The sequence below is a fragment of the Rissa tridactyla genome, chromosome 1 (genome assembly GCF_028500815.1).
Source record: "Rissa tridactyla isolate bRisTri1 chromosome 1, bRisTri1.patW.cur.20221130, whole genome shotgun sequence".
Classification (NCBI taxonomy): Eukaryota; Metazoa; Chordata; class Aves; order Charadriiformes; family Laridae; genus Rissa; species Rissa tridactyla.
In genome coordinates, this window is record NC_071466.1 from 1,297,512 (window position 1) to 1,311,117 (window position 13,606).

At 44.3% G+C, this 13,606-nt stretch overlaps 1 protein-coding gene across 1 annotated transcript in view; it reads right to left on the reverse strand.

Moving 5' to 3' along the window:
- Positions 1-13,606, reverse strand: part of TMEM135 (transmembrane protein 135) — a 198,633-nt gene that overhangs the window by 15,625 nt on the left and 169,402 nt on the right. The window contains exons 7-9 of the mRNA XM_054223831.1: positions 6,727-6,768; positions 4,255-4,401; positions 2,151-2,220 (exon numbers count right to left, since the gene is read on the reverse strand). Coding sequence (XP_054079806.1) covers positions 2,151-2,220; positions 4,255-4,401; positions 6,727-6,768 — 259 coding nt within the window. The remainder of the gene's footprint in view (positions 1-2,150; positions 2,221-4,254; positions 4,402-6,726; positions 6,769-13,606) is intronic.

Sequence of the window (13,606 nt, forward strand, 5' to 3'; positions counted from 1 at the left end):
CTCATCAGCTGTGTTTTCCTCTCCTCTCACCCCCTTTCAAGGGTTTCTAAAACGCAAACAAAACGATGCTGAGTAAATAACTGAAGAGGACAGAGACTCATGAATATTCCTCCTTCCCCCCTCCCCGTTCTTGTCATCGTTAACACATCTCCCCACTCACCTGAGGAAGGACCGAGAGAGAAGTGTGGGGTTGGCCTACTGCAATTTGAGGCACTCACAGCCTGAAATCAGATTTGGGTCTCTCGACAAGACTGATGCCTATTTCTTGGTCACCCTTCTGTTTTCAAAGGCATTTCAAGCTCTTTATATTCCATAACGGTCTGATCACCTCTCTCTGTACCCATGAAGTCTCACGCACACAATCATTCTTCCAGCAGATTATGGCAGTTTTCGATGGAGAAGAGGCATCAGTTCCATTATAAATATTTTAACAGAAATCCTTACTTGTTTGTTCTAACCGCATTTGTCAAATAATAGTTTTATGAGGGTACTTACAGATTTGAGTGCTGAGCATGCAGCACAGAACGCATAGGGATCTTGCGTGAGATTAATAAAAGTCTCAGAAAGCAAATCTAGACTAACAGCAGCTAAGAGCTAATTACTGTAAAATACGCGGAAGCAATGAAAGACAGCACTTGATGTAAAAGTGCAGCAGACCAAAGTTACAGCAAGGCACCCGTGGAAAAAGAGGCACCCTAGGAGATACTGCCATCAGCAGAGATCTGGAAGCGCGGCATTATCGACCCCTAAAATCACTTCTGCTTAAGCTTAATCTTTGTTTTGAATATAATATTCACTGCACTCTTGGACGCTGAGTCTGAAGGCCAGGGAACGATACCGATGGGGAAAACACAGAGCACTCTGCAAATGAAGGCAGCGGGAACGTTTGCTCCCCAGAGGATGCTGACCAGACACGAGCACTCCGGAGATGGGAGACCAAGCGGGCCGGGAGGCAAACGGAAAGTATGTGTCCCCACAGATGTTACGCCTTGAAGAAAAAAGCTCACGAATGAAACATTAAGTGGACTAAAATAGCGATGAGAGGCTGTAAAACTGTAATTTTGATCTGGGCTCTGTTAAATATGTGTCATACCCACACCAGAAAAGCGACGTAACTGTCCTGAACTACTTGTGATTGCTCTACTGCGTATTCTCATCGGGATTCAGCAGAACGCTTACGCACCACCTCGAATCCTACCAGCTCCAGCACGACTCATACCCATGTTACACAGCGGCACGCTAATATATTCCAGTGTAAAAAGAGGGCTAATACAACACAAAATGAAGCTGTTAATAAACATACATGAATAAATGTTGTGCTAGATTTCTTCTGATGCTAAATTTAAGCATAGCTCTTCTGAGATAATATTAACTGTATATAAAATTTTAATTTAAAAAAGTTATTTTTGAAAGTAATATACATTAAAAGCATCTGCAGATACTCAAACCCATTTTCGCTGCTCCACATGTAAAAAATGGGTAAATTATTAACTGATTGAGAACTTCTGGAGTCTTACCAACTCCTAAACCAGGCCTAGCAGGTGGTACCACCTGTGCCAGCCCGACGCCAGCCAAAACAAATCTCCACACAGCACTCCCCTGGAAAAAAAATGCGCTGATCACATCGATAACGGAGGATGAATTATGCCACTGGACATAAGCAGCTCTTCCTGGGCGCAGCAACTGTGACCACTCTCTCGTTACCCTGAGCCCTTAAAATACGCGGACGGAGGCGGGAGGCCAGCGCCGGGCAGCAGCGTGCCAGACCCGCGCAGCTGCACGTGCGCCGGGGCAGCGCCGCCTGCCCAAGCAGCACATTCCAGGTGCTTTTCTCCCGGCTGGGGTCACAAGTGGGCTCAGCCGTAAGCGCATCACATAGTTCAACAAGTTCCTCACTCGATAGTTCATTTTTTTCCCACACGTTTTCTGTTATCCATTCACTCCAGCTAATCCAAAGGACCAGAGCAGGTTAACCCCACCACCACCCCATCCTAAATTGAGAAAATCTGTTTTCAGGCTTGTCACATTTTCAATAGAAGCAGAATGAGTAACAGGCTCCCTTCTCACTTCCTAAATACATGCTTTTTCAGACTAAAGGCTTTTACCCTGTCTTTGCCGGAGTTTGTCAATCTAACTTCTCCTGCACTTACTTTAATACAATACGAGATGCAATTATCTTCGTAGTGTTTACAGCATCTATGCCTTGGGCCATGTTTGCACCTGCAAAAAGCACAATGAAACACATATTAACTCGTGGCTGTTTTCAGCGTCATCGACAGGAGACTTCATAAATTTTTCTTGCCTAAAAATACATAAAGTGCTATTTTCCCACCACTCATTCTCCCCATTACCCATTGAAGGGCGCTGTGAACTTTTATGATGCCATAAAAGGACAATAAAAACTAACAATACTTTAGTTGTGCAGCAAGAAGTGTCTGCACGCTTATTCGGATCCAACCTCTTGCGTTGCTACACATTAAATACAAAACTAAAGAACAAATTTTCTGCTGCGGTCAACAGGGAGAAGTGATATGACCCTTCCTGGTTTGTCTCTGCTCCGTGGTTCTAGAAGGATATTTGACGGAGCATCCGTTATCTGTGTCCTTAAATCTCTCGTACGGTTGTAAGGTTCACTGGAGGGCAATGCAGAACATACAAATGCACAGAGATACCCTCGGACTTCTCTCCATTACAAGCCTTTCACTTCTGGGCTGTTCCTTCTGCTGTGTTGATTTTTATGTAGCCCTTACTTCGGACTGAGAACTCGACCGTGGGCATTTGAAAGAGACTGGTTTGGGATGGTGGGGACGCATGGATTGTATGGTTGTTGGCCCTGCATTATGTAGAATTGAAAGAAGTAATGTCATACCAGGTCTGAACATTATATTTTGCTACAGCCAAGTAGTTAAGTTTTAATGCAAAATAAATTACACAATTTATATACTGTGCCAAATATCTTGGAAGTTTTGAATTGTGCACTATAAAGTCTAATGGCCATAAATCATCTGTGAGGTCAGTTTATGTAGCAAAAATTGTAATGAGAATGTGATCAGGTTACAGGCATTTAGACTCAATTATATTGAAAGGAACCATATGGAAAAGAAACCTGTGAGAGCATTAGGACTGAAAACTGAAAGCTTTCTCAATGTCTGAGTCGGGAGTTTCAAAACTTTAAAGAAAAAATGCTCTTCTCCACCCATAGTCCCATAGTCCTTGTATTTAATGAACAGTGGAGGAGCTATGAACCATCTAGCAAACAGAGTAGGGGATATTTAAGGCAAAACAGTTATAAGCAACTCAGCTAAAGGAATCTGCGTATGGCTGGAGCTGTCTTCTCCCTGTGGCTCTTTTGTCGTCTAATACAGTTGTGCCTGAGAAGCCACTGCTCATTTCCCTTACATTTTTCAACTAAAAACCACAGCAAAATATAGGAAGCCACCTCGTGACGCGGGTCACTTCATTGCTGTCCGTTACCTCAGCAAGTGAGATAAGCCACTACTCTGAGAACACAGTGCAGACTTCTTTCTCTCCTGCACGTAGGCAGGTACAGATCTGGTCATAAAACTGCTCCTGAAGAGCTTAATGGAAGTGAAGATTCACAGGTTGGTATGAATATTAGCCTGAAAAGCTATCTAACGTCATTTCTTGAAGCTCATACCAAAGGACAATAAATTGGATACTGCAGAGCGGGAGGGAACATATCTGACCTAGCTTCAGAAGTCCAGATCTGACCCCGTGCAAAACCGTTTTAGACTCGCTCTCTGCTTTGCGATTTCCTCTTTCCTGACAGAGGAGGCCAGGTGCTATCAACCCTGTTCTTAGGCAGCTCTCCTTTATGCAATACAGGGATGTAGGTCACCAAAAAGATGGTGTTATCGTCACTTAAGGTGACCTAAGTAAGGTCTGCTGAGGCGCAGTTTCCCCGCCTTAGTATCACGACTAGCGCCAGCAGATCCACGCCATGAGCTGGTTTTGCTGAAAACTGCAGGAAGAGGAACCACCACTCTGCCGCTCAGGACTGGCTGAAGTTCCTCTCCCTCGTTAGACAACTCCACGTTGCAACTCATTGCTGTGTCGTACAGGGCTCAAATTTTGCTCTCATTACAGCTCATCATTTGTCACTGCTAACTACCCCGTAAAAACGAAATGTAAAACACTTAAAAGAAAGTATTATAAAACATTGTCAAACACAACGTAACAAACCATTAAAATGATTCACTTTGTTTTGTTTTTCTTTTGTTTTTATCAACTCACACTTTGTCCATGAGCTTTTTTGTTAGAGCCAGTATGTTCATCGGCTGCGATGTTTTTTCACAATGCTTTATCTTTCTATCTGTTTTTGAAAATGCTGCTTCAGGTGAAAACGAATGAGTGGGGATTTCTTCTTTCCCCACAATGAACCTGAAAGAAAAAAACAGAACAAAACAACAATTATATAAATAACTCAAAGAAATACATGAAGCCCAATATATGTCTCTAAGACAAGCTTGAAGTTACCCACAGGTCTGCAAAAGAAAAAGCATCCTGTACCGCTGCCAACCCTTGTAGCTCTTTGAAAAGATCGCTGCACCGACATATATTTAAACTTTGGATAATGGTCACAATTGCTGCCAGGAATTATTGAAAGCTATCAACAAAAACATTACTGGGGAAGTCCACCTCTCACACAAAGCAAGAACACCAAATAAGAAAATAAAAAGGCACATAAAATACCTCAATTATCACCAGCAAAATGGGGTTATATAAAGGTTGATGATTACTACAATATTTTTATAAAATATCTATTTTGTAAAAATCTTCAAAATGTTTTCGCTCCCACCAAGAGCATCAACTTTGTTTTGCTTGGCTTCATCTTCAGCCCTCTTTCTTCACCCAGAAGTTGATCTTGTCAATACACCGGTTCATCTTCGGTGTAGAATTACTGTACATCAAGGGCAAAGGAGGTCACAATGGCGAGATGTTTCCTAACACTGTGCACCACAATCCGAATTACACTCTCCTGTGGCAGTCTTGCTGAGGGCGACGAAGACATAAAAACTTTGTCATTTGGTATGTAACTGAATCGCGCAATAAACCGGTGATTTCAGAAAGCATCGTTTCTGCAACGCTGTCACAGGAGTGTTTCACATCCAGGTTTCTGGACTATAGACTGAATTATTTAATTATTGGCACAGAATCACAGAATGGTAGGGGTTGGAAGGGACCTCTGGGGATCGTTTCCTCCAACCCCCTGCCAGAGCAGGGTCACCCAGAGCAGGTGGCACAGGAACGCGCCCAGGTGGGTTTGGAATGTCTCCAGAGACGGAGACTCCCCCACCTCTCTGGGCAGCCTGTGCCAGGGCTCTGCCACCCTCACAGCAAAGAAGTTCCTCTTCATGTTGAGATGGAACTTTCTATGCTCAAGTTTGTGCCTGTTACCTCTTGTCCTGTCCCCGGGCACCACTGAGAAGAGCCTGGCCCCATCCTCCTGACACCCACCCTTTCAGTATTTATAAGTGTTGATAAGGTCCCCCCTCAGTCATCTTTTTTCCAGACTGAAGAGACCCAAATCCCTCAGCCTTCCTTCAGCAGAGAGGTGTTCCAGTCCCCTCAGCATCTTGGTAGCCCTTTGCTGTCCCCTTTCCAGCAGTTCCCTGTCCCTCTGGAACCGGGGAGCCCAGAACTGGACCCAGCACTCCCGGTGCGGCCTCCCCAGGGCAGAGTAGAGGGGGAGGATGACCTCCCTCCATCTGCTGGCCACACTCTTCTTGATGCACCCCAGGATGCCATTGGCCTTCTTGGCCACAAGGGCACATTGCTGGCTCGTGGGCATCCTGTTGTCCCCCAGGACTCCCAGGTCTCTTTCCACAGAGCTGCTCTCCAGCAGGTCAGCCCCAACCTGTCCTGGTGCGTGGGGTTATTCCTCCCCAGGTGCAGCACCCTACACTTGCCCTGGTTGAATTTCATAAGGTTTCTCTCTGCCCAACTCTTCAGCTTCATAGCTACAAACTCTATAAAACATTTTCAAACTACCAAGAAGAGCCAGTCTGTCTTGCTGGACTTCAGCTCTTCTCGTCACCTGTGAGCTGACACTGCCCACGCACCGGGCTGTCTGAGGGATAGACAGGTAGCAGAGTACATAAAGGACAGGTAAGAATAACGTGTCTTTGTACTTCTGACATGAGACACAAAGACAGGAGAGCTTTGTATAACTACACAAATGAGTGAGTAACACCAGAGGGTCCCATCGCAAAGTAAATCCTAGGAGAACCTGGACCACTGGGCCAGCCACAAGGTTTAGTGGCACATTCAGGACCTCTCAAACAAATATGCTGCATGTCCAGGCTCTATTTGGGTGTTGGTCACGGAACTACCGTTGTATTCATTCAACATTTGTAAATACAGCAAATAAACTCCAGGTCAAAACACAGCAGCTATTTGCTTCCAGAAGAATATCGGGAATCTGGAATCCCAGTTTTAGAAAGAGAAAAGATTAACACTCCTTCAAAAACATGCAACCATACGCTTGCGTTTCCTTTCAGTAACGGTCCCAAATATGAAAAGATGCCTCTCTCGCCAGCATATTGTGCCTTCTCCAAAACGTGCTGTATACCCCAAAAGTTGGAAAAGTTTTACAACAGCATGATTTTTTCTTAGGAACACCCTTTTCATGCAATGCAGCTGCCACTGCGCACAATGCCCCAAACCCTTCGCTTTAAGCTATGTACTCACAGAAACTTTACTTACTTTAGTGCAGAGTATATAAATCCTTTCAAGCCATCTTTGCACCTGAAACATAAAACAAACAGTTTTTTTTCTATAATGGGCTGCTTGCAATACAATATCAAGTGTTACGGATTAAACATGCCGTAGAAGGGCTGCGGATGAACACCAGCTTCTCATTAACGGGAAACAGCACGTCTGTAGGAACTCTGTGGCCATCCCTGACTCCAGAGCTGTCACCACGGCCTTGGGACATCTCAGAGACAAAGGGTACAGCACAGAAATGCCAGTGCTTCTCTCTTTGATCCAAACCAAGAGCGGAGAAATTTTTAAAGGATGGTGACAGAACCGCTGGGGCGACAATGGAAGATTTCACATGACAAAGAATTGTTGCTTTGTGGAAAAGGAGTCACGATGAGTTTTACAAAACATAAATGTTACTGCAAGGAGAGAAAGGAGGGTTGGCCCTCGATAAAATACCCACCCTTTGCTGCAGGGAATAATTATTCTGACTTGAGTTAGTCAGTTATCTCTGACAAGAGATAAATTGTTCTACTTTGCTCAGTGCTGATCTCTGCAGCTCCTTACTTTAAGAAGACCAAACCTGAACGTCACAGGTTTTCAATTATATAGTAGTTGTTCCGATTCTGAGCTTGATTATATACATCCTTCCTTGTGTGAATAATGACCACAGTAAAGAATCCATAATTGGCTGTGAAAGATTTATGTTATCGACTTTTTTCTCTCCAGGATACAATGAAAGGAGCTGAAGCCTGGAGCTGCTACAGATGCTTCCTGGAAGCTTCTCAGCGTCATGTTGGTAACAAAGCAAAGAGCGGATACTTTGGGTTTTTTCCCCTTTTCTTTTTGTAGAACTGCATGGGGAATACATCACGGTAACAACGCATTCCTGTCACAATACATAAAGCACAAACTAGTAACTTAACAACACCATCATTTCAAGAACACGTCAACTCTAAGAGAAGACAAGGATGGCAGTCAAAAAGCTTCATGAGTGGGAGGAGATGAACACAATCCTTCACCTTCTGCCTGCAGAGACCAAGCTCTCCCTGGAAAGTCTGTGCCCAAACCCTCCCGACAGCATGCAACACCATGTCCCAGAAGGCACCATGTGTGGTCAACACAGAATCACAGAATGGCAGGGGTTGGAAGGGCCCTCTGGAGATCAGCCAGTCCCACCCCCTGCCAGAGCAGGGTCACCCAGAGCAGGTGGCACAGGAACGCGTCCAGGCGGGGTTGGAATGTCTCCAGAGACGGAGACTCCCCCACCTCTCTGGGCAGCCTGTGCCAGGGCTCTGCCACCCTCACAGCAAAGAAGTTCCTCCTCATGTTGAGAGGAAACAAGTGCTACCGATGGCTGGATACACACCAACAGCAGGAAGACCATAACAAGATGAAAGATGTTCACAGATCAAGGAAGTCACGCTTTGTCCTGGCAGGTGAGTGCCTGCTGCGGTGCTGGTAAGGTGTCACAGCATTAAACACTCCTGGGAAACTCCTCCCGAGGGTATGGCCTTCAACGCGTGTGTTTCCAAGGATTTGGTTTTGTCACCATGTGCCCAGTGCTAAATAAATATGGGGCACAGTTACACACTGCACCAGAAAACTCATCCTAAAGAGGTTCTGTCAGAATGACTGCACCTGAAGTAGTGCTCAGGTATACGTGATCTATGGGGGGTTACGGTAAACACGCACACATAAAATTGCTCACTGTATCTTTAATTAATATAGAACCGCGTAACCAAAGGTATGTAAACATTTTATTTTTCATGATTCTTTACGTATGGAATTTAGAAGCTGAAAATTATCATAGGTCTTTTACAGAAAGACGGACCGAAAGATGGATTTGAAGCAATTGGGGAGTGATGGATGGAAATGAATGAAATTGGCTTTTCCCGGAGATCACGGCAGATCACTGGCAGAACGACAACCAGAGCCCAAATGCACAGGGTTTACATAAACCCACTGCACCCACAGAACCACGGTCCAGTATCGCCAGTTTGATTTTAAACCTCCAACTGACTGTTAGTTAAACGTCCTTTGAGTTAAGGGTGGTCAACGCACGACGTCTGCAAGCTGCCAGCTCAAGAACAGGGCCTTAGTTTCTACTTCTTTTTTCCAGTAAATTAAAACCATACACGAACTGAAATGCAAACATGCGTATAAAGTGTTTCTAGAATAATATCGAAACAGAAGAGTAATTAGTGTGAGCGTAACGATGTTTTTGCCTTAATCGCTCCAATGCAACTGCACTTTGAGTTGCAAGTGTTCAATTATTCCTTTATTGCGCCACCAGATGTCCCTACCCAACTAGTGCTCAGGCTGACCCGACCTGGCTGGTGCCATCCCGCAGTTCATTTGCTCTAAACTCTCCTCACCCAAATCGCCAAGTCAAATCCTTTCCTCATTAACACTGAAAATCAGAAGACATCGGAAAGAGGAAACAACACTCCAGCCCCCTCCTCATTACTCCAAGAAACATGAAAAAGGTTTCTAATGACTATTCTAATTATATCAATAAAAACAATTCTATGCAATAAGTGTTTGCTACATCAAAACTTTATTATTCTTATTTTTCTTACTTTACTAGTTATTCTATGTAATTACAGAGCTACAGCTATGAATCCTCCTGCAAAATCTACCAAAGTTAAATATGTAGTTCAATACGGAAGTAACACTACAGGTACAATTCCATTTTTTCCCCATTAGCTTCCTAATTTTTTTAAATTCTAACACAGTATAAAAGTGCTATTTAAGTACTTAAATAGAACTTAATTAATACCGCTTGTCATCTAAAATTTCTTGTGTAAAGTCACTGTGCAAACTAATGGGTATGTGAAAATATCGCATACGAAAGGGTTCCAAAAACAGGAGTCCCTGAGAAATACTTGCAATCAAGAGTAATTTGCACTGTAACTTTCCCTTCTCTGACACAACATTTTTGCTCTTACAAATGAAGCAGCGACCAACGACAGAACTGCTCAGCTAATGTTTGGTTTTAAACGAGCATATTAAAGGCTTCAGAATACCAGTCTAGAGATTGGAATTGCTTAATTGATACACTCACTAGGTACAAAACACCAGCAGCAACAACAAAAAAATCCCCCACGCTGACTCCAAAAATGCGTATTTTTGGGGGGGACCGCAAAAACCCACGCAGGGACAGTGCGGAGACATCACAAATTCAGCGACTGGCCTCGACAGCGACTGCTGGGGTCCAACGCGAGCTGCACATGGCGTGTTTCATGAACACCTGGCTGCTAATAACTGGACTAAGACTAATGATTTGCTTCATACAGCCACTAATTGGTAATAATAATGCCACCACTAATTGGTAATAATAATGCCACCACTAATTGGTAATAATAAGTTTTCCTCAATGCTTCATCGCTCAAGGGGTGAAAAAGCCTGCACTCTGCTCTGACCCCGCGAGCCTTTCAGGCTGCAAACGAGCAGAGTAAAAGGCATTACATGTGCCCAGCGCTGCGGATATCCCCGAGACGGGAAAAATCGCAGGAGTGTATTATCAGCTTGTTTCCAGGGTATTATTCAAGCTGGAAGGTCTGAGATAATGGGCGAGTTGTACGCCGTTGGAGGCACCCGGCGTAGGTCACCGCTGCTACCATTCCCACCACCCGAATGTCCCAGGGAGCAAATCCCAAGCTGCGATGCCCAGCGAGCACTAATTTAAAGGGCACATAATTTGCATAATAATGCAACATTTTCCCACCAGAGGGGAATCTGTCCCTGGTACAAAGCCATCGGCAGCAGCGACTGGGCCAGCTGTCTCCGTTGGGCGCCACGTACCTGATCACACAGCAGAGACGCTCCGCTCCAGCTTGGCTTTGGCCAGAGCCGCGGTTGGAGACAGAGGAGCAGAAGAATCAAGGAGCCAGAGCAATAAATCTGGGTGCTCCAAATTCCCCTTCTGGGACGATTTTGGCACACGAGTAAATAGGGTCGATTTTAATCGTGCATATTTATAACATAAATTTAACTTATGGCCACACACATTTATTTTTTCATAAAGAAAACAGCAAAAGTGGAATAGAGCCAAGGCTTGATACTAACTATACTTCCAACAAGACACAAACTAACCCTAATTATTTATGTTTGTGTATGTGAAGAGGTGCTGTACATGAGCTTACACCACCCTCCCTCCATCCTGTGGGAAGGAGAAGTTCCCACACTGAACTGTAAGACTGGATGCCAGCAATTATGTTTTGGGGTTTTTTATTAGTGTGCCTTGTCATAAGTCTTCCAAAGATTTTCTGCGTGACCAATTGAGAGACCCTGCGCAAGAAGCCTTCTGAGGAAACAAGTCACTTTTCACCCAGGGAACTGGTGAGGCGAAACCAGCTCACAGCAACACCATCTGCCATGTTTAACAGCATCCCCTACTGCTTACGTTACCCTTCAGGGCCAGAGTACATCGGAAACTCCTATGTGCAGAGCTCTCATTACGGCCACGTGGGAGGGCAACGCTGCAAGCAGAGGACACGTGTTGGCATATTACTGCAGCACATCTGCCCGTAAACGTCGGCCGGGGGGACCACAGTTAAGTGTCTTGTTTTATGGAGAAGGGAGGATCACAGTGATGGAACGTGACTGTGCCTGAGCACGCCAGCTACATCCCTTGCTATTAAATCCCTTGCTATTAGGAATTAAAGGCTATCTGCGCTCCTTTGTGAGCTGTGCTGAACTCCAGAGGGTAATCCATTTTCTGTTTTAAGCTACTTAGAGAGGTTACTATACCTTCCTCCTTCTGTTTTTCTATCCTTCTTTCCTCATCTTCTCCTCAACGCCTTCTCCAGGCATGTTTAGCTTGGAGAAGAGGAGGCTGAGGGGAGACCTCATTGCCCTCTACAACTCCCTGAAAGGAGGGTGTAGAGAGGTGGGGGTTGGCCTCTTCTCCCAGGTGAATAATGACAGGACCAGAGGAAATGGTCTGAAGCTGCGTCAGGGGAGGTTTAGGTTAGATATTCGGAAGAATTACTTGACTGCAAGAGTGGTCAGGCACTGGGACAGCCTGCCCAGGGAGGGGGTTGAGTCACCATCCCTAGAGGTGTTTAAGAAACGTCTGGATGTGGCACTTCAGGGCACGCTCTGAAGGGCAGGGATTGTAGGTTGTTTGTTAACACTCAACAGCAACAGATGCCATCTTCCTGAGATGTCTTCTGCATCCATTTCACTCCTTCCTTTCCCATCTCCTCTCTTGCTCTTTCTTCCTTCAAGTCAAACTCCTATTTTGTATTTTCCCCCCCCATCTGTTTTCTAAATATTATTCTCAAAAGCCCTTTTCTTTTTCTTAGAAAAAGAGAATCCACCAGTACCTTTTCCATACCGCCTCATGGTTGGACACTTTCCATCATGCTCATCAAGCGGGTTGTGACTAAGAGATTGAAAGTGCAGAATAAGCACCACTGAAATACAGGATTATAAAGAAATTCAAGACTCAGGGACACGTGCTTAATCGTTCTGAATCAGGGAAATAGAAGAATTAGTTCAAGCCCAGTTCTAAGTTGTTTTGAGGCTAATTTGTTTATGTGGTGACTGTAACATAAAATCACATTTTGGCAATATTAGTTTTCCAAAAGGCTCTGGGAGTCAAGAACGATTCCAAACCAGGAAGACATTCCTCGCTGATGTAACTATGCAGAAAAAAGTTACTTTAAAATGGAGTATTTTATATCTCTGGACATAAAATAAGAGCTAACCCAGTCAAGTCTGACAAGACAAAGGAAACTGAAACCAAGGGTTGTTCAGAAACATGTATCACTAGTATTTTTCCCAGTGGAAGAACACACATTTTCATTTTTAAATGGAAACTATGATTTCTAAAAACTACGATTGGTCATGCCACAAAATCTACTTTGACTTGTCATTACTTAGTTGTGAACTTTCCAACTATCTGACAGTACCTAGATCCTTCTTGGTGACAGAAGAAGTACGTGATTATTGTGTCAATCCGAACGCCCAAAACCGCCAAGCTGTTGGTGGTTTATGAGGAGGCTGCAAAAAGACATTTTGGTCCCCATTTAGATAAATCTACGGGAAACTGGATCCTAAAGATCTCTGTAGATACAGTTATACAATAGTCTTGTGACTTCAGGAGCTACTCATGACTTTCACATCAGCTTAAAAAAACGAACACTCTGCTCAGATATTTTCCTATCAGAAATAAAGCTCATCAAATCTGAAATTGTAGCACCCGACTTGGAAGCAGAGAGGCATTTGTATTCCTTTGGATCAAAACCACTACTTGCAATTGAGTAGCACCTAAACGCAAAGGAGCTTCCTTTCTAGATCTACAGCTACACGCGACAGAGCAGGTCAAAACACGGGTAGTCTCTTTCGTAGATGGTTAGGTTGTTGTAACATGGGAAAATCAACATGATTTTTTTTCTTTTTCATTTATAACTATGGCCATTTCAACTAATCACCTTCATTTGTATCTTATTAAAGACATTAAAACTTGCATTTCTCACAAAGGTAACTCAACCCAAAAAGAACACACATATTTCAAACTAAGTTCTGGCCCGCACATGACGTGCAGACATTTTTGTCCATCCATTCAGACGGAAACATATCTCTTAGAGACACCGAACAATCGTCATACCAAGGCACCTGGAAACGCAGAGAGCAAAAATGATCTGTTGCGTGCACCAGCTGCTGTTAACTTTGACATTTCCCCCAGTATCAAAGCTAAGCCCTTCCTTTGTGCCATGTTGCCATATCCCAGCTTTTCCCAGATGATGCAGGAGCAGGAATAACCTCCCGCTCTCTTCTCTTCCCTTTGCCAGGACTGGGACGTGGAAACTGATGGAAAGCCTTTTCTTCCCCTCCTCTGGCCAAGGGTCAGGAAGGAGGCCCCATCCCGCTG